At 39.5% G+C, this 26,218-nt stretch overlaps 1 protein-coding gene across 8 annotated transcripts in view; it reads left to right on the top strand.

Moving 5' to 3' along the window:
* The window catches only part of ssbp2b (single stranded DNA binding protein 2b), a 318,540-nt gene that overhangs the window by 88,259 nt on the left and 204,063 nt on the right, over positions 1-26,218 (top strand). For all 8 annotated transcript variants that reach the window (XM_073067151.1, XM_073067200.1, XM_073067190.1 and 5 more), the window contains exon 4: positions 18,546-18,630. In XM_073067151.1, coding sequence (XP_072923252.1) covers positions 18,546-18,630 — 85 coding nt within the window. The remainder of the gene's footprint in view (positions 1-18,545; positions 18,631-26,218) is intronic.

Genomic DNA, 26,218 nt, shown 5'->3' with positions numbered 1-26,218 from the left:
AAGGCAAGAAATTCAACTAAAAACATTACTGAGAATACCTTTCCTGAAGAAAATTGTGGTAAATTATCACGACAAGCAATGAAGAAGCAAGTGGAGGTGAAGCTGATTCGAAGAATGGACTGTGCAGATGCATTGCAAAGCAGAAGCACAATGTGTTTAAGATGGGGTTGCAGGTGGATTGGTATCATTATCGAAGTTGGAGTTAGAGTGAGCAATCTGGAGAGGAGTCAAAGCTTGTCCACCTATCTTGGATGCAAGGTGGAATTGCTCCAGGTGCCGAGCCTATCTGATGAGATCAAGAATGGCTTCATGCTGGGCATCCTAAGTGTATCACTACGCCTGGGTCCGGGTCTTAGAGCGAGGTACTATCCAGTGCTTGGACAATTTAAACACTGGTCCAGATAGAGTGGAAGGCCCGAGTATTGGGACTGGAAGCGAATTTGATTTTACTTGCTCTCCTGCAATGTTTATTTGTCTCTCAGTGGTGAATTGTTTTGGCTGCTGTGCTACTGAGACCGAAGATTGGACATACTCCGGTTACTGTCTCTTGCTTCTATTAGTTGCAAGATTGTTTTTTTTCTTTCTTTTCTCTGTGCAGTGGTTTTGATCTTTTTTTTAAATTGGATCTTTGGGTTTTTTGCTTTGTGGCTGACTGTAAGCAAACAACTTTCAAGGTGCCTAATTTATACATTCTTTGATAATAAATGTTCTTTGAATCTTTGAAGTACAATTGTGCACAGGTGCACTGAAAAATGTACCTGCAGCAGCGTGACAGGCACATAGCATTGCATAAGCAATGATTGTCAGTGAAATAACTGACAGAACATGGAATCACTCAGTCAAAAGATGTTCTCAATCTGCAGCTAATGAAAAGCAGCCTATTATATGTTAACCAAGTGACAGGCCTCATGGAAGGTGACTTGGCCATCTCAGAACAATGAAGCATTTTGCAAATCTTGATGGCAACAGTTCAGAGGAAGTGACCATAATAGTGTGAGTGCATAATAGCTGGGTCTCTATAAGGCATTAGATCAGACCACATTTGGAGTATTGTGAGCTGTTTTGGGTCCCTTATCTGAGAAAGGATATGTTGGCATTGGAGGCGATTCATGAGAATGATTCTAGAAATGAAAGGGTTAATGTATGAGGAGCACTTAATGGCCCCGGGTCTGTACTTACTGGAGTTTAGAAAAAGCTGATCAAATATTGAAAGGCGGATATAGAGTGGATATGGAGAGGATTTTTCCAATTGTGGGGGAGTCTAGAACCAGATTTATTATCAATGTACACATACAGTATGTATGCATATATATTTCTGACCTTGAGATTCATTTTCTTGCAGACATTCACAGTAAGTGCAAAGAAACAGAATCAATTAAAAACTGCACATAGACAAAAACTGATGTGCAAAAGACAACAAATTGTGCAAATACAAAAAAAGAAAATAATAATAATTAACAAATACTGAGAACATGAGTTGTAAAGTCCTTGAAAGTGAGTCCATAGGCTGTGGAATCATTTCAGTGTTGGGGTGAATGAAGTTATTCACTCTGGTTCAGGAGCCTGATGATTGAGGTTAATAACTATTCCTGAACCTGTTGGTGTGGGACCTAAGGCTCTTGATGACAGCAGCAAGAAGAAAGCATGGCTGGGATGGTGGGGGGTCCTTAATGATGGATGCAACTTTCCTGCCAGAGGGTGGAATTCATTGCCACAGATGGCTGTGGAGGTCAAGTCATGGATATATAGAAAGCGGAGTTTAATATGTTCTTGATTAGTAAGGGAGGGAAGGGTTATGAGGAGAAGGCAGGAGAATAGGGTTGAGAGAGATAATTAATCAGACATGTTCAAATGGCAGAGCAGACTTGATGGGCCAAATGGCCCAATTCTGCTCCTATATCATAAGATTTTATAGAGCCAGCTTACAGTACTTTCAGGACGACAGGTAAATGGTTGCAGATAAAGCCAGGCAAGGTGGGAATTTGGTGGCTCAGCACAGGTTGCTGCAGCTTGGGACACAAATCACTTACTGATTAAAGAATCCTGCTAGAGGGGATGAGGACTTGACTTGTAGAAGAGAGCTTGGTGTCCACAAGATTTTCATTGTACCTTGGTATATGTGGCAGTAATTAATCAATTTACTGGTTTACCAACTTGAGGCTTAAGTTTTCAGTAACCCAGCTAAAATATTTTAGCATGCAGGCTTAACCGCTTCACTGTGATTTACCAACTACTTTATTAAAATTTAAACACACTACATTTCCCTTGTTATCCATTTCAATGTCTTTTGTTACCTTGACATTTTTGTTTAATTAAATTGTCCTGACATGTCTTCCTGTTTAAAAAATTCTGACTATAGTACATTCACTTGCAGGCTTAGCCACACAGATTCTCCCCAGAGTAGATCTCATGTCTCCTGTCCTGTGATATGGTGTTGATCGTTTTTGGTTCCCAATTGCTAATTGCACATCCAGTAGTGTCACTTGCCTTGATGTCAGCTGGGTTCTCTAACAGCATATTTGTGTGCGTATTCTTTCTTCCTACCTGCAAGTGGACTAATATACAATCAAGAGAGACAGAGCAACTCATAAGATTAACTTTAGTTTATATGATATCAAATATACAAAGAAAGAAAGCTTCCATTAAAGTTTAAGACTTAGATTTTGCTGAAAGTAGCTTGCACTCACCACTACAGGAGGCAATTATCTCTGACGTGTATCTGTAAAAGAGTACTTGCAGCACAGAAGCCTCCTTGACGTGACCAGCAAAGCCTTGTATGGCTACGCAGCATTGAGTACTGTAATTGGTTTACTTGTATTGTGCCAGGACAAACCCTTCTCATCAAAGTGATGATAAGACAAATCCGTGCCCTTGGCATTGCCAGCTGTCAAATCGTTTGATGCTATTGAATTTTCCTCCTATTTAGAACCCTTCCAATGTTAAAATAATTAAACACCGATAAACACTTGAATATAATATTTATTATCAACTCAGCCAATTAAAAAAAATCACCTTATTCTTGCCTTTCTTTCTCACATCTGTAGAATATCCATTAAAATTACTGTGCTACACTGGTGCATAATCAGCAAGATTCAAGATTGTTTAATGTCATTTCTAGTGCACAAGTGTAACGGAGAATGAAATAGTTGTTCTCTGGATCTGATGCAGCATATACAAAACACACTAGGATAAACAACAGAATAATTTAAAAAAGGCAATAAATATACAGTAAATACTGCATATAGCATATATTCTATATGTTTGTTCCCTACTGCTGAAGTGTAATAACAAATTTGCCAACAAGAATCTGCCATCAAATTCAGGACTCCCGCATTCAGTCTAGAACACCCCTAAAATGATGGAGTTGAAGACCTAATTCTCTATGAATTTAAAGATAGAACAAGTCTAAAGCTAGATAGGTAAACTGGTTTATTATTGTCACATGTAACAGGGTACAGTTCAAAACTTGTATTCCGTTCATGCAGGTCTGTATAATTACAACAGTGCATTGAGGGAGTGCAAAGAACAATAACAGAATGCAGAATAAAGTGTTACAATCACAGAAATGCTACCTGTTTACAACAGAGAGCAAACTGACATATGCATAATCCAAGTTTTCAAATTGCTGAGAACTTTGTGCATGTTTTACATATTCATCTGTAACTTCAACAATGTACACAGAACCAGGAAACAACACCAGACAAATAAGCCCAAAATGAAACACTGGAATAAAATCAACACTTCTTAAACAGATTAGTGGATATGTAGGAATGACATCTGGAAAATAATTGTTTCAAACTATTTTCATTTAAAAAAATAGTTAATGAAAAGTATTTCTGCTTTGGAATGGAATTAGCAATAAAAGGACAAATCACTAATCAATGAAACTAAGCCGGCTGATTGAATAACAGAAATCTAGGTGGGTAATCTGTAGTTTCACTATTGTACAGAGAAATATAATTGAAGAACCCATAAAGGAGACCTCTAAGTACAGTTTTTTCCCTTTCAAATCAATTTTTATAAGTGAATTTTGTCACCTGCAGTTCTAAAGCATGAACCACTTTTTTTCCGATATTCCTACTTTAGAAAAAATGGCTGACCCATAACATTAAGTATTCTATTTTCAGTTATCAGTTGAGTGAATTAACTAGGCATGTACCACCAAAGCTTCTTCTTTGAATCAACAAAATATTAAATTCACATCAGATTACTTTTCAAAATAAGATTAATAAAACTATAATATGTATTCATATTTGAAAAAAGTTTAATATTAAAGAGTACAACAGATGTCTATCAGTGGTGAGCTGCCCTTTTCAATTAAATTAAGGTCCCATAAACCTTTTGAAACCACAGGTAGTTGCTAAGGAAATTCTTTCCAACTCGTTTCTCTTGTAGTCTTTGGACTGCTAGGCAACAGTTTTTAATTTGCATAATGCAACCCTGTGAGGAACAGTTTTATTCTTGTGTTTTCTCTTTTTGCACTATTTGGTTATTTATATATATTTCTTATTTTAACTTGTATTTATGTGTTGCACTGTAATGCTGCTGTAAAATGACAAATTTCTCAATATATATTGAAGATAATAAACATTATTCTGAATCTGTAATGTGTTCCCTTTTAAAGTTTTTGAACACTCTTGTATGTTAATATAAAGTTTTTTTATTTATCAACATAATTAATAATGTGTACTTGCATGTATTTAAAATATAAAGCTGATAATACGAAATGACAGAGCATTTTACCCTGCCTATTTCACACAACTAAATACCTGATAAAACAATATCTTATTCACATTGAGAAACTGTTTCCTACATGGAACGAGTCACTTGCAGTTTATTGCAACTCAATCTTAAGTGAATAAGGGATCTTCTTAGACATCAGTCAGCCAGACAAAGGAATCAGACTGCCCTGACCAATGGCAATTACAAGTAAAGTTTTTTTTTGAAGAGGAAAAGGACATGACCTCCTTTCATTAACCAACAATGACATTGCAGAGATTCCCCCAGATTAATAAATATTTTGACGTTGTTACGTTCCCCAGTAACCGGGTAGTTTTCCAGCAAAGATAGATGGATCCACCGAAGCCTGATGCTACTATTTTCAAACGTTTTTATTTATAAAGGGGCACAAACGTATGGTTAATACAAAACATTCAGATCATATACATCGTCACAACTCAATCTAAAACACAGATATAGTAATAATCAATCAGAAATAAGCTCTACTGTTGTCTAGGGGTAATGTAGATATATATTGTTTACTGGATATTTAAAAGTCTTTTTGCGGCCACTGCAGTTCCACCCGCTGCCATTGTCGTGATGTCGCGTTGGTGCACTTTTGTTAGAAAGAGAGAGAGAATGAAACATTTACCCGACAGGTTTTCCAACCTGTAGGAGGTAGTCGGAAGTCTCGTTGGGGAAGGGACTCTCATCTGTGGCTTCCCCTGTAGCTAGGCCGTTCTTCCGTGGTGAGGTCGCCAATCCCAGGCAAGGGAAGGACGCACACGAACCCCACCACCGGCTGTCGCTCTCTAAACGCAGTCGCAGGAATTCTCGCGTATCTTCTGGTGCGTCTGGCGCCCCACCTCAGCAGCCCACCTTTTATCTGGACTGGCAGGGTTGTAGATGTCCATCAGGGTAGGGGGGTGAGGCAATCCTTCCCCCATCACCCATCTCACATTGCCCTGAGATTTTGCACGTAGGCCAATTCCTTATCCCACAAAGGTGTCTCCCAAGACAATGGCTATGTCCGAGGCTTTTGTCTTGTTGAGCGACCAGCCCACTTTGCCCGAGGACTTTACACGTGGTTTTCATGAGACAATAGTCAAAGAGTCGCTTTATTCTGCTTCCCTGGGGAACGTGGTCTTCAGCACGTCTCCCTCTTTCTCTTGGGTCATTTGACCCCCCCTTGACTAGGGCTCTTGCGAATCTCACAAAGGAGGGGGCTGGGGTCATAACAACGTTAAGCAGAGTTTTTGTAAATGAATTTTTAACACATCTGGAATTATTTTCTGCTAATTTAGCTAGGTGGCATGGTAGTGTCATGCCAGCTGTAAGATCAGGGTTCAATTTCCACTAATCTCTTTAAAGATTTTGTGTGCTCGGTGTGACCATGTGGGTTTCCTCTAGGTGCTCCTGTTTCCTTCCCCATTCTAAAAATGTGCAGGTGAGGGTTGGTAAATTGTGGGCATGCTATGTTGGTTCTGGAAGCATGGTAACACTTCTGGGCTGGACAGCAAATCCTCAGGCTGTGTTGGCTGTTGATGCACTATGGTTTGATGTTTGGAAGTGCATGTGACAAAGCTGATCTTTATCCTTACCAGTACAAAATGATTAATACAGCAGTGAATTTTAAAATCTAATTTTTTTTCCATATCTACATACTGCAGTCTTAGCACCCTAGATTTTTTGTATAAATTGTGTTTGTAGACGTTTTTTTTGGTCTTCTGCATTGGTGTGTCAGTAGAAAAAGAGCAAAATTTAGATTTCCAAATGTTCATTTTTCCAAAAAAATTAAATGTTAGAGAATGTTTTATAAAAAGTAACATATTAAGCAACACGAGGAAATCTGCAGATGCTGGAAATTCAAACAACACACACAAAATGCTGGTAGAACACAGCAGGCTAGGCAGCATCTATAGGGAGAAGCGCTGTTGACGTTTCGGGCCGAGACCCTTCATCAGGATATTAAGATATTTGTCAGATATTAAGCAACAGACCACTTTTCAAATAAAAGCTTTATTACTTTATAGATATGTAGCCCATTGCATGATTAAAGAAATAATAAACAGGTGCTAATGATCAATGACATAATGAGTTAAATGAACTAAACTGATAAACTGAAACAGAAATGGGTGTAGAAGTAAGACCAAACTAAAAGCTGAGTGTGTCGCAGGTAGTCGCAACAAGACACTTGGTGGTCATCCTGCATCAGCAAGGACCCTCCCACACAGAAATTTTGCGCCAAACAGGCGTTTCAAGATGTGCTGTCTGAATTCTTCTGAAGCACAGAGAAACGGGCAGGGTTGAGGATCAGAAATGTAGTGGTCTGTAATGGTTTGTTGCACACAGAAACTGTGTGCAGCAGACGAGAGTTAACATCAAACTGACGTCCCTTCTAAATCGGAAGAAATTCAGCACTGCTATCTGAAAGAAGCCGCTGGAACCCATGTATACCCCTTTACAGCCCAAAGAAATTTATCAGAAGTGGTCTTCATGGAAGAATTGCTGTTAAAAAGCCAAAGTGGAAACAAAGCCAAGAGACTTGCCTATGCACAGAAGCTGGGGTGCTGAACAAAGGCAACAAGTGCTCTGAACTGATGTGAATTTTTTCGCACAAACAGAAGGCAGTTTGTCTGTAGAAGAGCTGGAGAGTGCTACATGGATGAGTGCCTGCAGCCAAAGGTGAAGTATGGTGGAGGTTCCCTGCATGTTTAGGGCTGTATTTCTGCAAATGGAGTTGGTGATCTGCTTAGAATTAATGGAATCCTCAATGCTGAGGAGTACACAAACACAAGAAAATCTGCTGATGTTGGAAATCCAAAGCGACACACACAAAATGTTGGAGGAGCTCAGCAGGCCAGGCAGCATCTATGGGAAAGAGTAATCAGTTTGGGCCTGAGGGAGGGTGTTGGCCTGAAACGTCGACTGTTTACTCTTTCCCATAGATGCTGCCTGGCTTGCTGAGTTCCTGCAGCATTTTGTGTGTGTTACTGAGAAGCACATGCAGATTATCATACCATCAGAGAGGCAGCTGATTGGTCCCAACTTCATTCTGCAGCAGGACAATGACCCCAAACACATGGCTATGTCCATATGAACTATCTTCAGTGAAAAGAAAGTTCTGCAACAGATGGTGTGGCTTCCACAGAGCACTGGTCTTAACATCATCGAGGCTGTCAGGGATTACCTGGAACGATAGAAGCAAGCAAGAGAGCCAAAGTCTGCAGAAGAACTGCGGCAAATTCTCCAAGATGCTTGGAGCAACCTATCAGCCAATTTTCTTATAAAACTGTATGGCTGCGTACCTAACAGAATTCATGCAGTTTTAAAGGCAAAGGGTATTTTACACCAAATGTTGATTTGATTTTGTCTTTTACTGCTTACTGCAATTTGTAAGTTTTATTTTGGTGTTTATAAACTTTTCATTTTTTTTAATTTTTGAAAGCATCTTTGCTTTACAGACTTTCCTACATCTGCGTATAACTTTTGCTCAGTTCTTTCTGAATGTTAAAAACAATAAATGACAAATACACATACGTAGAAGCCACAGCAGGACCTGTGGATCTGAATTAGGGGTTGAGAAAATGGGACTGGCTAGATTACTCTGATACAGAAACTGGAAGGATCCAACTGGCTCAATTTGACACCTTTGCCAGGCCATTCATAAAGAGGCTTATACAGTGTCTATAAAAGTGTTCACCTCCCTGTTGGAAGCTTGCATGTTTTATTGTTTTACAACATTGAATCATGGCGGATTTAATTTGTTTTTTTTACGCTGATCAACAGAGAAAGACTCTTTCATGTCAAAGTGAAAACAGATAGCTAGAAAATAATCTAACTTTAATTTAGAATACAAAATAAAATAATTGCTTGCATAATTTTGAGGAGGTGACCAGGCATATAGATGAGAGTAGTGCAGTGGATGTGATCTACATGGATTTTAGTAAGGCATTTGACAAGGTTCCACATGGTAGGCTTATTCAGAAAGTCAGAAGGCATGGGATCCAGGGAAGTTTGGCCAGGTGGATTCAGAATTGGCTTGCCTGCAGAAGGCAGAGGGTTGTGGTGGAGGGAATACATTCAGATTGGAGGGTTGTGACTAGTGGCGTCCCACAAGGATCGGTTCTGGGACCTCTACTTTTCGTGATCTTTATTAACGACCTGGATGTGGGGGTAGAAGGGTGGGTTGGCAAGTTTGCAGACGACACAAAGATTGGTGGTGTTGTAGATAGTGTAGAGGATTATCTTAAGATTGCAGAGAGACATTGATGGGATGCAGAAGTGGGCTGAGCAGTGGCAGATGGAGTTCAACCTGGAGAAGTGTGAGGTGGTACACTTTGGAAGGACAAACTCCAAGGCAGAGTACAAAGTAAATGGCAGGATACTTGGTAGTGTGGAGGAGCAGAGGGATCTGGGGGTACATGTTCACGGATCCCTGAAAGTTGCCTCACAGGTAGATAGGGTAGTTAAGAAAGCTTATGGGGTGTTAGCTTTCATAAGTCGAGGGATAGAGTTTAAGAGATGCGATGTAATGATGCAGCTCTATAAAACTCTAGTTAGGCCACACTTGGAGTACTGTGTCCAGTTCTGGTCGCCTCAGTATAGGAAGGATGTGGAAGCATTGGAAAGGGTACAGAGGAGATTTACCAGGATGCTGCCTGGTTTAGAGAGTATGGATTATGATCAGAGATTAAAGGAGCTAGGGCTTTACTCTTTGGAGAGAAGGACGATGAGAGGAGACATGATAGAGGTGTACAAGATATTAAGAGGAATAGACAGAGTGGACAGCCAGCGCCTCTTCCCCAGGGCACCACTGCTCAGTACAAGAGGACATGGCTTTAAGTTAAGTGGAGGGAAGTTCAAGGGGGATATCAGAGGAAGGTTTTTCACTCAGAGAGTGGTTGGTGCGTGGAATGCACTGCCTGAGTCAGTGGTGGAGGCAGACACACTAGTGAAGTTTAAGAGACTACTAGACAGGTATATGGAGGAATTTAAGGTGGGGGGGTTATATGGGAGGCAGGGTTTGAGGGTCGGCACAACATTGTGCGCCGAAGGGCCTGTAATGTGCTGTACTATTCTATGTTCTATAAGTATTCATGCCTTTTAATATAACACACCAAATCATCACTGGTGCAGCCAGTTGGTTTTAGAATTTACATAATTAGTTAAATGGGGATCTGTTTTTGGAGACCTGTATGTAGTCAATTGATTGTTTTAAAAATACACCTGTATCTGGAAGGTCCAACTGCAGTTGAGTCAGTATCCTGGCAAAAACTACATGATGAAGACAAAAAAATACTCCAAAAAATTCCTTGGAAAGGTTATTGAAAAGCACAAGTCAGGAGATGGATACAAGAAAATTTCCAATTCACTGAATATCCCTTGGAGTACAGTTAAGTCAACCATCAAGAAATGGAAAGAGTATGGCACGTCTGTAAATCAGCCTAGAGCAGGTCGTCCTCAAATACTGAGTGACCATGCAAAAAGGGACTTGTGAGGGAGGCCACCAAGAGACCTATGACAGCTCTGGAGGAGTTATAAGCTTCAGTGGCTGAGATGGGAGAGACTGTGCATACAACAACTGTTGCCCGAGTGCTTCACCAGTAGCAGCTTTATGGGAGAGTAGCAAAGAGAAAGCCTCTGTTGAAAAAAAACTCCTATGAAATCTTGTGACTAGAGTTTGCCAGGAGGCATGTTGGGAAACTTTGAAATTAGCTGGAAGAAGGTTCTATGGTCTGTTGAAAGCAAAATTGAGCTTTTTGACCATCAAACTAAATACTATGTTTGGCTTAAGCCAAACACCACACATCATCAAAAACACACCATCCCTACAGTGAAGCATGATAGTGGCTGCAGCATGCTTAGGAAGGCTTGTGAAAGTATGGAAGGTAAAATGAAAGCAGCAAAATACAGGGAAATCCTGGAGGAAAACCTGATGCAGTCTGCAAGAGAACTGGGACTTGGGAGAAAATTTGTTTTCCAGCAAGACAATGACCCCAAGCGTAAAGCCAAAGCTACACAGGAATGGCTTAAAAACAACAAAGTTAATGTCCTGGAGTGGCCAGGTCGGAGTCCAGACCTCAATCCAATCGAGAACTTATGGCTGGACTTGAAAAAGACTGTTCACTCATGTTCCCCATGCTATCTGATAGAGCTTGGTAAAGAATTGATAAAGTATTGGTAAAGAAAAATGGTGAAAAATTGCAGTGTCTGGATGTGCAAACTGATAGAGACCTATCCACACAGACTCAAGGCTGTAATTGTTGCAAAAAGTGCATCTACTAAGTACTGAATCGAAGGGGTTGAGTAATTATGCAATCAATTATTTTATGTTTAATAATTGTAATTTAGATGAATTTGCTTTCACTTTGACACGAGAGTCTTTTCTGTTGATCAGTGTCAAAAAGCCAAATTAAATCCACTGTGATTCAATGATGTAAAACCATAGAGCATGAAAACTTCTAATGGTGGGTGTGCCTGGTTTCAGTCCTTTAATACTGTCCATGTGTAGACTCTGCACATTGTCTGTTTTGCCGCATGAGTTTCCTCTTTTATCCAAAACATGTCTTAATTTAAAGTAAATTAAACCTAAATTGCCCCTTTTGTATAAGTGTGTGGTAGAATTTGAAAATTGTGGGAAGCATTGATTGAAGGGAAAATTAATGGGAAAATGGGATTTCTTTGAGGGCTAGCACAGACTAGCGTCTCCTGGCATCTTTTTTGTTGTATGGAAATATAGAAGTGATTATGCTTCGTGATTTATTGGCTAATAGATAGAACACAAGAAATCGGAGCAAGAGTCGGCCATTTAGCCCATTGAACCTCCTCCACTATTCAATGAGATCCTGGCTGATTTAGCCATGGACTCACATCCACCTACCTCCCTTTTCCCCATAACCCTCAATTCCTCTGCTATGTAAAAATCTTGTTAACTTTGTCTTAGTTATATTTAATGAGTTAGCCTCTGCAGCTTCCCTAGTAGAAAACACCACAAATTAACTACTCTCTGGGGAAAAGCAGTTTCTCTTCATCTCCATCCTAAATCTGTTTCCTCTGAATTTTGAGGCTATGTTCCCCAGATCTAGTCTCGCTTACCATTGCCAGTAAGTAATACCCTTAGTGCCGCTTCCAAAAGGAAGGCAGGAAAGCACTTGAAAAGAAGTTGTGTTGGAGTTTGAGGTCTTAGACAGGAAATTCTATTACATAGCACTGTGTCAATAGAAAGTATTCTTAGAGATGGTATATATAGTTATCTGGATAGACAGGGTCTGATTAGGAACAGTCAACATGGATTTGTGCGTGGAAGGTCATGTTTGACAAATCTTACTGAATTTTTTGAAGAGGTTACAAGGAAAGTTGACGAGGGTAAAGCAGTGGATGTTGTCTATATGGACTTCAGTAAGGCCTTTGACAAGGTTCCGCACGGAAGGTTAGTTAGGAAGGTTCAGTCGTTAGGTATTAATATTGAAGTAGTAAAATAGTTTCAACAGTGGCTGGATGGGAGATGCCAGAGAGTAGTGGTGGATAACTGTTTGTCAGGTTGGAGGCCAGTGACTAGTGGTGTGCCTCAGGGATCTGTACTGGGTCCAGTGTTGTTTGTCATATACATTAATGATCTGGATGATGGGGTGGTAAATTGGATTAGTAAGTATGCTGATGATACTAAGGTAGGTGGTGTTGTGGATAATGAAGTAGGTTTTCAAAGTTTGCAGAGAGATTTAGGCCAGTTAGAAGAGTGGGCTGAACGATGGCAGATGGAGTTTAATGTTGATAAGTGTGAGGTGCTACATTTTGGTAGGAATAATCCAAATAGGACATACATAGAGAATGCAGTAGAACAGAGTGATCTAGGAATAATGGTGCATAGTTCCCTGAAGGTGGAATCTCATGTGGATAGGGTAGTGAAGAAAGCTTTTGGTATGTTGGCCTTTATAAATCAGAGCATTGAATATAGGAGTTGGGATGTAGTGTTAAAATTGTACAAGGCATTGGTGAGGCCGAATATGGAGTATTGTGTACAGTTCTGGTCACCGACTTATAGGAAAGATGTCAACAAAATAGATAGAGTACAGAGAAGATTTACTAGAATGTTACCTGGGTTTCAGCACCTAAGTTACAGGGAAAGATTGAACAAGTTAGGTCTTTATTCTTTGGAATGTAGAAGGTTGAGGGGGGACTTGATAGAGGTATTTAAAATAATGAGGGGGATAGATAGAGTTGACCTGGATAGGCTTTTTCCATTGAAAGTAGGGGAGATTCAAACAAGAGGACATGAGTTGAGAGTTAAGGGGCAAAAGTTTAAGGGTAACACGAAGGGGAATTTCTTTACTCAGAGAGTGGTAGCTGTGTGGAACGAACTTCCAGTAGAAGTGGTAGAGACAGGTTCGGTATTGTCATTTAAAGTAAAATTGATAGGTATATGGACAGGAAAGAAATGGAGGGTTATGGGCTGAGTGCGGGTCAGTGGGACTAGGTGAGAGTAAGCGTTCGGCACAGACTAGAAGGGCGGAGATGGCCTGTTTCCATGCTTTAATTGTTATATGGTTATATGGTTTATATGCACTCTGATGGAGAATTGATGCTACTGTACTTTCAGCCTGTATTCAAAGTTTGGAATTTTTCTTTTGGATCATCCACGATTCACAAACATTGGAAGCACCTGGATATATACAGTGGTATCCAGTGTATGCACAGCTGGATGCCACCTTGACAATGCTTCAAAGAGATGGGCCTTCTCTCTGAATTCAAAGAGATTTAAAGTGGGTTCTAGCTCATAACGCCAAGTCCTAGGAACTAGCTTCAGCTAGGTGCCCTTCAGTTGCTCTGAAAAAAACTACCTGCTAAAGCTGTTGATGTTAATCAATAAATCAGTGGTACCAATCAGGAAAAAAAGTTATAAAAAGATAATACAGTCACGTAATTTTCTCTGGGAAAAACCTTGAGCCTTTCGAACTGTTTTCCTCATAGTGTGGGAGAAACAGTCTTTTGGATATCTAAAGCAGAAGTAGATATTTGATTTAAAAAGAGTGAAAGATTTCTGCAGGCATATGAGAATGCAAAGTTTAAGTTGCATTCAGATCAGATGTTGTCTGTTATCCTGATGCTGGGTTTTGATCCAAAACATCAACAATTTCTTTCTATCTACTGCTGCTGCTTGACCTGCTGTGTTCTCCAGTGGATGAAGTGTTGCTGCAGGTCCCAGCATCCAAAGCCTGTTTTGCCTCAGCTGTTTAAGCAGTAGGGCAGGTTGGAGGGGCTGAATGGCCTCTCTACTGCTAATTACCAGGATCCTGAAGAGGACTGCACAGGTAAATACAGTGTCCTGATGTGCATCACTGACACCTGTGATTGCCAATCAGTGCAAGTAATGAGAAAAAGAGGATAGGAATACAGGTTGAGTGAACTCGGCCTTTTTTCCTTGGAGGATGAGAGGTGACCTGACAGAGGTATATAAGATGATAAGAGGCATTGATTGTGTGGATAGTCAGAGGCTTTTTTCCAGGGCTGAAATGGCTGCCACAAGAGGGCACAAGTTTAAGGTGCTTTGGGAGTAGGTACAGAGGAGATGTCAGGGGTAGGTTTTTTACGCAGAGTGTGGTGAGTGCGTGGAATGGGCTGCTGGCAATGGTGCTGGAGGCAGATACGATAGGGTCTTTTAAGAGACTTTTGGATAGGTACATGGAGCTTAGAAAAATAGAGGGCTATGGGTAACCTAGTAATTTCTAAGGTAGGGACATGTTCGGCACAACTTTGTAGGCCAAAGGGCCTGTATTGTACTGTAGGTTTTCTATGTTTTTCTAAGTGGGAGCAGGTCAATTGCACATTAAATTCTGCTTTGAACACCACTGGAATTTTTACACAAAATTGTCTTTGTGAACAGTGTATCTGTGTAATTAATTTTTCTAAATAAAATGTCTTCCGTTTCTTCTGAACTTCTCTATTATAAAGTCCAGACCTGATAAAAGGCCTCAGCCGGAAAGGTCTTTATTCCTTTCTGTCAATGCTGCCTGACCTGCTGAATTCCTCCAGCATTTCGTGTGTATTGCTCTGGAGTTCCAGCATCTGCAAAATCTCTTGTGTTTTTTATAAAGGCATTGGTTTTATACTCCTGAGCAGCTCAGTGGCTGAATCCAGTCCTTCACTAACTACAGGGCTTTGGAGAATGTACAGGAACTGCTGACTCCAGCTATAAACAGGTCTGGTTGGAGAGTGAGTGAGCATAAGAGGATGTGGCATGCAGAGGGCACTTTCCATCAAAGGGTTAAGTTACTTTGTTCATATATCTTCTCAGCTGCTTGAAGGAAGTGGGTTGCATTGGTTTGACCCAGGTTGTGTTAATTTTTCCGTATAGGCTGGATAGTGTTGATAATCGGAGCTTCTTGAAATTAGTTTCCCCATACCAGCATGTCTGCCTATGGCCTCCTCTACTGTCAGATTGAGGCTAGACACAGATTAGAGGAACATTATCTCATATTTCGCCTCGGTGTCTCAAACCTGATGATATCAACAATGGTTTCTTTAAATTATGGTAACTACTCCCTTCTGTTCCCCTCCCCACACCATTTGTTTTATCGCACCAGCCCTGTCACCCTTTCTTTTTCCCTCCCCTGCACTCTCAATCTTCCCGTCGTCCACACATTTGGTTCCCCTCCTCATCTTCTTCTCCTTATACCACGGGCCACTGTCCTCTCCTATCAGATTCCATCTTCTTCAGCCCTTTGTCATTTTCACCTAACACCTCCCAGCTTCTTGCGTTATTCCCACTCTCACTTTCCCTCACCTGGATCAACCTCTCACTTACCAGCTCTTGTTCCACCCATCAATTTATACTGCCGAAATCCCCTCTTTCTTTCCAGTCCTGTTAAAAGGTCTCTACCTGAAATTCCCACCACAGATGCTGCCTGACCTGCTGAGTTCTTCTAGCTTTTTTTGTGTTGCTTAAAATTAATTTTGCTCTTCAGCACTGGACACTAAGTAAATATGCTGAGACCAAGAAATTTGGTGTCATTTCAGAATTACCGGTTGAGAATTCACCGTAGGTGTTGGAACAGCTGCCAGTCATTATTTGTTAGACTGCCCTGGCCCATTTCATCTCCAGGAACTTCTGAAAAATGTTGCTCTAAATGGGAGATTAAATAGTGTGGTGCCCTCTACAGGGCACCTAGGGACTGAGCAAGCAGGCAAGCAAATATTACCGAAAAATTCAATTGTCTGTGGCATGCTTTTGAGTCTTAAATTATTTAATTGCAGTGAAAAATAAGATATACATACAGCAGATTGCAAGAAGGTTACATTTTCTTCCTGCCACCTCCTTGCATCTGGTGTATTACTGCGTGGAGGAGCCTGGCAAATACAAAGGCCTCTGGCACATATCTGGAACTGACTTCTGTGGCTTACAAGGTCAAAGTAAATTTATTAGCAAAGTACATATATGTCACTATATACTACCTTGAATTGCATTTTCTTGCAGCCATTTACAGTAAGATAAAGAAATACAATAGAATTTATGAAAAAACTATATATAAACAAAAACTGACAAGCAATTGTGCAAATAAAAAAAAGAATAATGCCAAGGACATGAGTTGTACAGTCCATGAAAGTGAGTCTGTAAATTGTGGATCAGTTCGGAGTTGAGGTGAGTGTAGTTATCCACACTGGTTCAGGAGCCTGATGCCTGTAGGGTAATAACTGTCCCTGAATCTGGTAGCATGGGACTTGAGGCTTCTGCCCAATGGTAATAATGAGAAGAGAGCATGGCCTGTGTGGTGGGGTCCTTAACATGGATGCTGTTTTCTTTCATCATGTTTCTTTCATTCATGCATGGTTCAACTCTGTTGGTCATTAAGGCAGGGACATAACTGTGCAGTACTGGTGCAGAGTGCTTCGTTATTATTGCCTCGCCTCACAGATGCTAACCAGCCTTATCCAGGGTAGAAATGTCAAATACCAGAGGGCTTAGCTTTAAGGTGAAAGGGGAAATGTTTAAAGGAGATGTGCGGGACAAATGTAATTTTTACACAGAATGGTTGGTGGTTGGATTGCATTGCCAAGGGTGTAGGTAGAAGATATGATAGTGGCATTTAAGAAGCTTTTAATTAGTTGTGTGAATATGCAGGGAATGGATGGATCTGCATCATGTGCAGACAAAGGGGATTAGTTTAATTTAGACATAAACAGAAGAGATTGTGCAGCTGCTGGAATTCTTGAGCAACACACACAACGCTGCAAATTTGAGCAACGCTGGAGGAACTCAGCTGGTCAAGCAGCATCCAGGAAGGGGCATAATTAGTCATTTTGGGCTGAGACCCTTCATCAGGACTGGAAAGGAAGGGGGAAGATGCCAGAATAAGTAGGTGGGGGAAGGGGAAAAAGAGTACAACTGGCAGGTTTAATTTAGCGTCACGTTTGACACAAACACTTGGCTGAAGGGTCTGTTCCTGTGCTGTACTGTTCCATGTCTGTGTGTGATTTTGCTTTCTCCATTCGTCAAATACCATATTTAAGAATTTTTATTAAACAGTACAGTCTGAACCAGGAAGTTCTAAAAATGTAGGATTAGGAATTCTTGGACTGTGGGATTGAGAAACACGGTGTCAACTTGGATAATTAAATGAAGAATGTCAAAAAAAGATTTGATTAAGAGGAAAATGATAGAATGGAGAAATAAAAAAAATATAAACCCTATGTGCAGCAATAATTAAAAAGCGAGAGGATCGTGAGCTTTGAGAGTTAAATTTTTAGAGATGGTGAAATTATTTTACATCATGCTAAAATGGAAGGTCCCTAACTTTTGCTGGTGAATTTAGTCCATATCTATTAACCGAATATCTGAACATTGTATGCATATGGAAGAGTAGTCCTTCTGAGCAACAACTGGCATTTTTTTTTCTGTTTATCCATGCATCTTCACTCTGCTCCAAGTTGTGGTCTAATTAACGAGTAATTAACTTTGGACACAGTCAGCCTCACAGTTAGCATAAAACAATCTGCTGGAGGAACTCAGCAGCTTGGGAAGGTCCAGGTGGGAATGGGAAGGGAGCTTGAAATGGCATACAGCTGGTCATTAGAGACAGTGTATGCAGGTACTATGCAGGTTAGACGCCAGACATGTGGTCTGCCAATGTCGAGCAGACCACATCGGGAACACAGAGTAGAATAGACGAGGTTGGAGGAACTGCACAAGAACTTGTATTTACTCTAAATTCTGGCCAGTTGTCCATATTAGCCAATGTTGTGTGCTGCTGATGAAATCTTCTTTCTTACAGTTGACACTTAAGGTTGCTATGAGTGCTTGTGATTTTAATGTATTTCTTTCAGCAGGCTGGCCTGTGACTGTTTATTATGACCAGTAAAACATTTTCCTCTGATGATTAGATGATGCAAAGTTAAGAGTTTGCACCATGACTCTTCAAGTAGTCTTGTTATATGTGTTGTTTTGAGTTAAGTCTGTGATATTTAAAAATAAAGTTTTTTTTCAGTTCTTTCATAAACTGTCAAAAAAGGGGACCCCTATTGCATAGTTTGACAGTCCCTGCTGTTTTACAGTGATATTTTTCAGTGTTGTTTGGCGACAAACTAGTAAAATTAAATTGTTCTACTCTTGACTTGTGTTAAAACTAACCTTTTTGGAATATATTCAACCTTTGGTACATTTCAGTTGCTCAAAAGAAAGATGAAAGTAATTTTTTTGCAGAAAACTAATGTATAAATTTGTGTGCAATGACTTCTTAGATTAGTTATTGATGTTAAATATTTTGCAGAACAGTGAGAGGATAATTTGAAAAAGCTCGGTGCATTATTCAGAAAATTTTTATCTTTTGCAGTGTATTTTGGGACCTCTACTGTGCAGCACCTGAACGAAGAGAAACGTGTGAGCATTCTAGTGAAGCAAAAGCCTTTCACGATTATGTAAGTCAAAATTGTGGCTGCTATTTCCTGATTATAATTCTGTTTCATGCTGTTGATGTTCAGGGGTTTGATCCATTTGAATTATAATAATGATTAGGTTCAATTCTTAATCTAGCAGAGTTTTGGAGACAGATTTCTACCTATATTGACTTATTTGACCAGCTCAGTGGAGGTCTCTAGTGGGCTGTTATAGTGTTCTGATTTGCAATTATAAGTTTAGATGTGTTACAAAAAGATGTCCAAAAGAAAGAACACTCCAAAAAATATACTTAAAAATTAATTTCCAAGTTTTTTTTTGTTCAGTAAAGGTGGTCTGAATGAAATTAGCAACATTGTGTTAAAAAAGAGGCACATATTAAAATGAATAAATTGAAGTGAGTCGTGAGTACGCTAAGTTGGCGCTGAAAAAGGGCAGACCTTGCGAGCTGACCAGCATAATCCTTGCTGATTTGATTTGCCGCAAACAGTGCATTTCTCTCGACGTTTCAATGTACACGTGACAATTAAAAGCACATCTTTAATCTTTGAATAGATCCAAACAATTGTTACTTCGTCTCTTTCAATTTTCTCTCTTTAATCCATCATAAATCTTTGAAGTACTTCCTTTACTGAAGTTCCTCACTTTTATATATTATTAGAGCCTAGGGAATTTAAAGTTTAAATTTTCTTAGCTATAGGATTTGTTTAACATTTAAAATAAGAGCTGCTGCTTGCAGTACTGAGGAAAATCAAGGCTCAGTGTTTGACTGTGCTGAAATTGAGAGTCTTTAGTTCTATGTCTAATAGCTATTTCAGTTTTGTATTTTGAATAAATACTTTTTGGATAGCTCAGAAGTTTTGATAAATATATTATGTTCCATTGAACATTTTACTGAAAATACAGGAACTGTTTCAAATCAGTTGAATGTGTAATTGATTTTAGTTGTTTCTGGGTAGGTAAGTGAAATATCAACTTGCTTTAGTAATTCAAACTCCCATTATAAACCATTGTACCATTGAGTATTTTATTTGGAGTATATACTGATTTAATTTATAAATTAAAAGAAGTAATGCTGATATAATGAATTTATTTTCTTCAATTTAATATTCTTAAAGTATTCTAATGCAGTTGTGTCAGTCACTAAATTCATTGAGGAAGTGGGTTGTCATTATACATGAAGACATTTAAAACAGTATTTAGAAATTTATTATGATACTTTCAGTATCACAATAAAACAAGAGTTCTAAAATTAGTGAAATCCATAGAAATAAAAGTTAGGAGCATTATATTTTCAAATTTAAACCAATACAAATGAAGAACAGCTGTGATTTCAAACATGCCAGAACTTTTTAACAGAACTTTTAGTCTTCATCCAATGAAATATTATTACAATAAGTTATTTTTTGTCTCTTATTTGCACATACCTCAAACAAGTATTGATTCAGTCGTTATGTCAAAGTGATTTCCTATCACCTATAAGCTGGCTGTGGCAATTCTTTGTTGTCATTTTACTTAGTTATATAGTATATGAGCTAGAACTAGTTATATTATTTAATAATATGTTAATTAAATCAAACTGTTATTACTTACAGTTTTAATTAACTAAGAAAGGTGAAATTTGTGAGATTTACATAAGATGATTAGTTTGGTTTGCTGTGAGCTCAGATCTTTTCTGAATTTTCAGTATTTTCTATGAATGTATGTGGTGGAAATTTGTTCTTGATTGCATGTGTTAAGCATGTGATGTAGGAGAGAGAGCATGTGCATTAAAATGCACTTTAGAAATTTGGTTCCAAGTTAGCAAACATACTCCACTGCTATAATATTGCACATTTAGCACGTGTGACTGAGGACTGGTCATATTTGCTCAGATTGACGTTTACTTTATGCATCTCATTTTGTTTCAACACCTTCAATAATTTGTCCTCTAACCCAAGTGAGAGTTTGAAGTATTGATAAAGCATGCCCAGTCATACAATAGGATTTGATTTGCAAGTGTGTATCATGCAAGTGTAAGTTCAATTTAATGTGTTTTTATAGTGGAATTTGAAATTTATTTTAAATTATAAGTAAGTTGCGATATTATGTTCTGAAGTTGAAAATTAAGCATTGATTTATTTGTGTATAAATTGATCCTACATTTGTTCGGTTACTATTTCTTGTTTGTGTTTGTAATTTATTGAGAACTGAAATATTGATATTCAACTGAAAGTAAGAACTTTTGGTGTATAAAACGTAAAAGTTCTACCTTCGATAACTGGTAACTTGAAAGTAGGTTTATAATAATTGTGCTGTATTGGAGTGTACAGAGGAGATGTGAGGGGTAAGTATTTACACAGAGAGTGGTGAGTGCATGGAATGGGCTGCCAACGGCGGTGGTGGAGGCAGAAACAATAGACTCCTGGATAGGTACATGGAGCTTAGAAAAATAGAGGGCTATGCGTAAGCCTAGTTAGTTCTAAGGTAAGGACATGTTCGGCACAGCTTTGTGGGCTGAAGGGCCTGTATTGTGCTGTGGGTTTTCTGTGTTTCTATGCACATGATAACTTTTGGTTGTATTTTCTGTTGTCCTTTTTTTATCAATTATGGTTTTATAATGGTTTTCACAAAAATTGAGTACAAGTCTCCCACCAAACAATTCAACAATAAGGTTCCAGGGATGGAGTGATTGTTGTCTGAGAAGATATTAAGTGGACTGAGGCTGTACTGTCTAGAATTATGTTCTGAGACCAGAAATCTTTTCACTGATGGAAAGAGAATCTTGGTAGGATAAGTCATTAAGACAATAGGAGCAGAATTAGGCTATTTGGCCCATCAAATCTGCTTCACCATTCCATCATGGCTGATTTATTATCCCTCCTTAACTCCATTCTCCTACCTTCTCCTGTAACCTTTGATGCCCTAGCTAATCCAGAACCTGTCATCCTCCACTTTAAATATATCCAATGACTTGGTCTCCACAGCCATCTGTAACAGTGAATTCCACAGATGCATTACCCTCTGGCTTAAGAAATTCTTTTCAATATTTGGTAGGTTTTGATGAGAACCCCTCTTCTCCTCCCCCCCCCCCCCCATTCTTCTAAACTGTCACTTCTTGGCCCATTCTTTCAATCTGTCTGAGTCCTTTTACAGACTCTCTGATTCCTCAGCATTCCTCCACCTATCTTTGTATCTTCCACAAACTTGTCCAGAAAGCCATCAATTTTGTTATCCAGATCATTGACAGATAAAAGAAGCAGTTCTAACACCAACACTTGCAACTCCTAGTCACTGGCAGCCAAGCAGAAAAGACCCCCTTTCTTTCCACTCTTTGCCTCCTGCCAGGCAGCCAATGCTCTATCCATGCGAGTATCTTTACTGTAATACCATGGGCTCTTAACTTGTTAAGCAGCTTTGTGTGCAACACCTTGTTAAAAGCCTTCTGAAGATCCAAGTAAACAGCATCCACTGATTTCCCTTTGTCTATCCTGCCTGTTACTTCCTCAGTGAATTCCAGTATGTTTGTCAGGCAAGCTTTTCCCTTAAGGAGACTGTGCTGAGTTTAGCTTATTTTATCATAGGCTTCCAAGTACTCCGAAACCTTATGCTTAATAATGGACACTAACATCTTCCCAACCACTGAAATCAGGATAATTGGTCTAAAAATTCTTTTCCTTTGCCTCTCTCCCTTCTTAGAGGGTGGAATGTCATTTGTAATGTGTGTAGTGTCAGTTATTGAATATATTCAAAAAAGAGATTGATAGATTTTTGGATGTTCAGAAATCAAAGGATATAAAATTGCCACAGGACAAAGTACTGATTAGCACAGGGGAATGAATGGCTTGCTTCTACTTCAATTTCTTATTTTCTTGTATTGATCTGTAGACTTTTCAATAGTGATTGTTATTGATTGCCATTCTGTGTCTTCAGATTGCAGTTCCTTTTCGCTTCTCCTCACTCAGTGACTTCTGGCTAGAAGTGATCTTTCGTTAACGGTTGCTCAGGAAAGGAAGCTGTCTCCAGTATTCTCTGTTATCAAAACTCCAGCCTGTCCCAAAAATAGTATTTCATTTGTCTCCTTAAAATTATGATTCCTTCTCCACAGATTCATCCCTTGAATTTTCAGATGCCTTTTCAAGTGCTTAATATTTTTTAATAGAAATTGTGGAAAACTAGGTTAAGGTTCAGGTTCAAGTTTAATTGTCATTCAACTGTACATGAATACCCATGAATGCAGCCAAACAAAACAGTATTACTCAGGGGTCAAGGTGCAAAACACAGTATCAGCAGTCATACACAACACAAGGCATATAACACGTCAGATATTGAGCACATACATGATAGCAATAAAACATAGTCACACAAAAAATACAGTCTAAGTCTCTGAGTCCATGGATACTGGAGCAGTCTGTAGTCAAGCACAATCCAGCTTGTCTTCTGCTGAGTGGACACTGGTGGACATACCGACTCCAGCATGGACACCATGCCACACCACCTCCATCACTTGGATTGAGTACACAACCACGACACCTCTCCCTGACAGCTACAAGCAGGTGTCATCGTAGCTTGAGGCCTAGTCCTCACTATGACAGAGGACATGCATTTCCCCCGCTGCCTGCCCAAAACAGAATAAGACAAACCTGCTCTTCATGTACTCATGGATGAACCTGTTTGCTCCATCTTGCATAGCTCTGCCAGTTACTGCACTTCACATGTACTAATTACATTTGCACTCATTTTAATCACTTGAGTTACAAGCACCTATTGTTCTCTGGGTTAATGAAAGGGAAATTGTGTTTGACAAATTTGCTACAGGTACAGCAAACGGAGTCAATAAAGGAGTCGATTGATGTCATGTGTTTGGATTTCCATACGATGTTTCATAAGGTGCTGTATAAAAGACTAGTGCACATGATTAAAAACTCATGAATAGAAATTGATCTTCACACAGACAGCAGAGCTTGAATAAATTGGACTTTCTCAGACCAGAGGGACATAACTAATGGAGTATCCTAAGGATCACTCCTTGGCTCGCAGTTGTTTACTGTCTATAGTAATGACTTGGAGGAAGGGGCAGAATGTAATGTGCTTGGGGTAAGTTTATTGATGACGTGGGATGGCATGCTGAGATGTGGCTGTTTTTAACAGGGTATGGGGATGGTGAGTTTCTTGTGGAAAATTGTGGGGTCTTACACTGGGAAAGAGGTATAAAAGCAGACTCTTATCTAAGTGGAGAGTGTTTGCAAGTGAGTGAAGTACAGAAGGATATCGTTGTTCGTGTGCATTAAATGCAAAAAGTGGATAATTGAAAGGCAAATATCACTTTGTCTTTTATTGGTGAAGTATTGTTATAATTGTACAGGGTATTGGTGTATGCATACTTGAAATTCTGTGTACAGTATATTTATCACATGTACATTGATACATGCAGTGAAATCTGCCGTTTGTGTTAACTATTAACAAACCCAATGATGTGCTGGGGGCAGGCTGCAAGTGTCGTCACACATTCCAGTATTAACGTAGCTTGCCCACAATGTTCACTGGAACAGCAAAGAACACAACAAAACAGGACATATCAAACAACAGCAGCAAAACATTCCCATTTCTTCCTTCCTTCTACCCACCCACCTATACATGTACACTGTCATTGTCCTCTTATTCAGGACAGACCATCTTCAGCCTTCAGCCTCTTGCAGACTTGGGAACTCGTAGACACTGGGTCTTTGACTTCTCCAGCGGATTTGCAGACTTGGAGTTCTGGCCATTGACTCTTGATTTTTGGACTTCCGATCAACCTTCTGGCTTCGATCTTCAGTATTGACCCAGCACTTGCTCATGTCAATGAACGAGGACCTGAACTCCCAGTCGCATGTTCCAGACTCGCCAATGGTCTGCCCTAAACAATAGGCCTTGAACTCTGGTCTTGCCACTAGTCCTCATTCTCACTGGTCTGCTGGCCAGTTTGGTTCTCTTATTTAAGAAAGAATATTCTACCATTAGATTATTCCTTGGATAATAGGCTGCCTTATTGTGAGTGTCCTTTACAATCTTGGTGAAAGAAATTAAGGGCATTCCTCTGTGCATGTATTAAAGAGAAAGTGAGGAAAGAGTGTGGAGGGTGATTAATCCATCAGAAGTGCAAGATCTGAGGAGCAAAGAATAGTTCAAAGGATCTTTTTATTGTTAAAGTATGCATGTACAGTACAACTCTGATATTAGTCTTCTCCAGATCACCATGAAATACAGAAAAGCCATAGGAGTTGAAAAGGGAAGATCATCACTCCACCCCCCCCCCCCCCCACATGGAAAAGAAAAAGAAACAAAACAAAAGTTGTCCAGGTTCACCAAGTATTTATGAATGGAATTGAATATTGTAGATATCCTTGGTTCTGATACTGTAGTGTGAAGGTCAGTGATAAATCTGCAGAAGTTGCTTGAAACTTGTGATAATGAGCCTGATTCTTATTCTGGGTGTTCTGCAGGCAGCCCTGCCTTTGTCTATTCACTTGTAATTTTAGCAACACAAAACTGTTCTATATTCTATTCTAAAGTAAGCCAGGGGACCTGGGAATGGAGCTCTACATGTATAACAGTGACAATGGCAGGTGTGTTTGATTTGTCAGTGACTATGAAGAATGAATAGATCCAGCCATTTGTCCATTTCAGAGAACATGTTCCTAAAGGATAATGGTGGCAGAGAATATGGAAGTGTAGTCTCACACGAGACCTGGAAGGTGAGCATCAAGTGTTATGTTTCAATAAAGACAAACAGCGTGGGTAAAAAATGCTAGCATATTTATTAAGAGTCATGGCTTCGGCTAGACCTGAGCGTGTGCAACCAGCTCACCAACATCACTTCTGGTTCCAGGGGAACTGCCCAAATTGCACACTAGTAACTGAAGTTCTTTATTATGTACACACATAATAGCACATAAAGCAGAAGATATATATTGATAAGCCCATTTGCTTTTGAAAAACTAATCTGTTAGCTTGATGGTATGGTGAAAATATTGAAGAGACATTTCAGTCTGACATGCTCAAAGTTTTCGAGAATTAATTGTTTGACATGTACAATTAAGATTAGTGGAAATGGTTAACAATGACTAGGTCAGGCCATCGGCACTGCCGAGGAGCTGCTGTTATTTTTGATTGGACAGTGCTAGTTTGCTTAATGTGTGGACCAGCTGATCAGAGAGTCCAGGCTAAGCAATGTAATTCAGCAAAGAGTAACACACACAAAATGCTAGAAGGATTCAACAGGTCAGGTAGCATCTATGGAAAGTAATAAACAACCAATGTTTTGGGCCAAGTCCTGAAGAAGGATCTCATCCAAAAAATTAACTGCTTATTCCTTTCCATTGATGTTGCCTGACCTGCAGATTTCCTCCAGCATTTTGTGTGTGTTTCTCTGGATTGCTAGCATCAGCGGTATCTCTTGCGTTTATTAATACAGCATAGTGTTTTTGAGAGAACATGCAGGATGGGCAGCACCTTGACAATGATTCCTGTCACGCAACCACTTTAGTGTATGCTGACCTGTGGTGGTTGCAAGTTCATAGTTATGTTAAATAGTTCTAAGAATTTATGTATTTCCTTTCATTCATTCCTCACCACCTTCTCTGCAAGTGA

This window comes from Hemitrygon akajei, chromosome 2 (assembly GCF_048418815.1).
Source record: "Hemitrygon akajei chromosome 2, sHemAka1.3, whole genome shotgun sequence".
Lineage (NCBI taxonomy): Eukaryota > Metazoa > Chordata > Chondrichthyes > Myliobatiformes > Dasyatidae > Hemitrygon > Hemitrygon akajei.
This window is presented reverse-complemented; position numbering and strand designations above follow the sequence as displayed.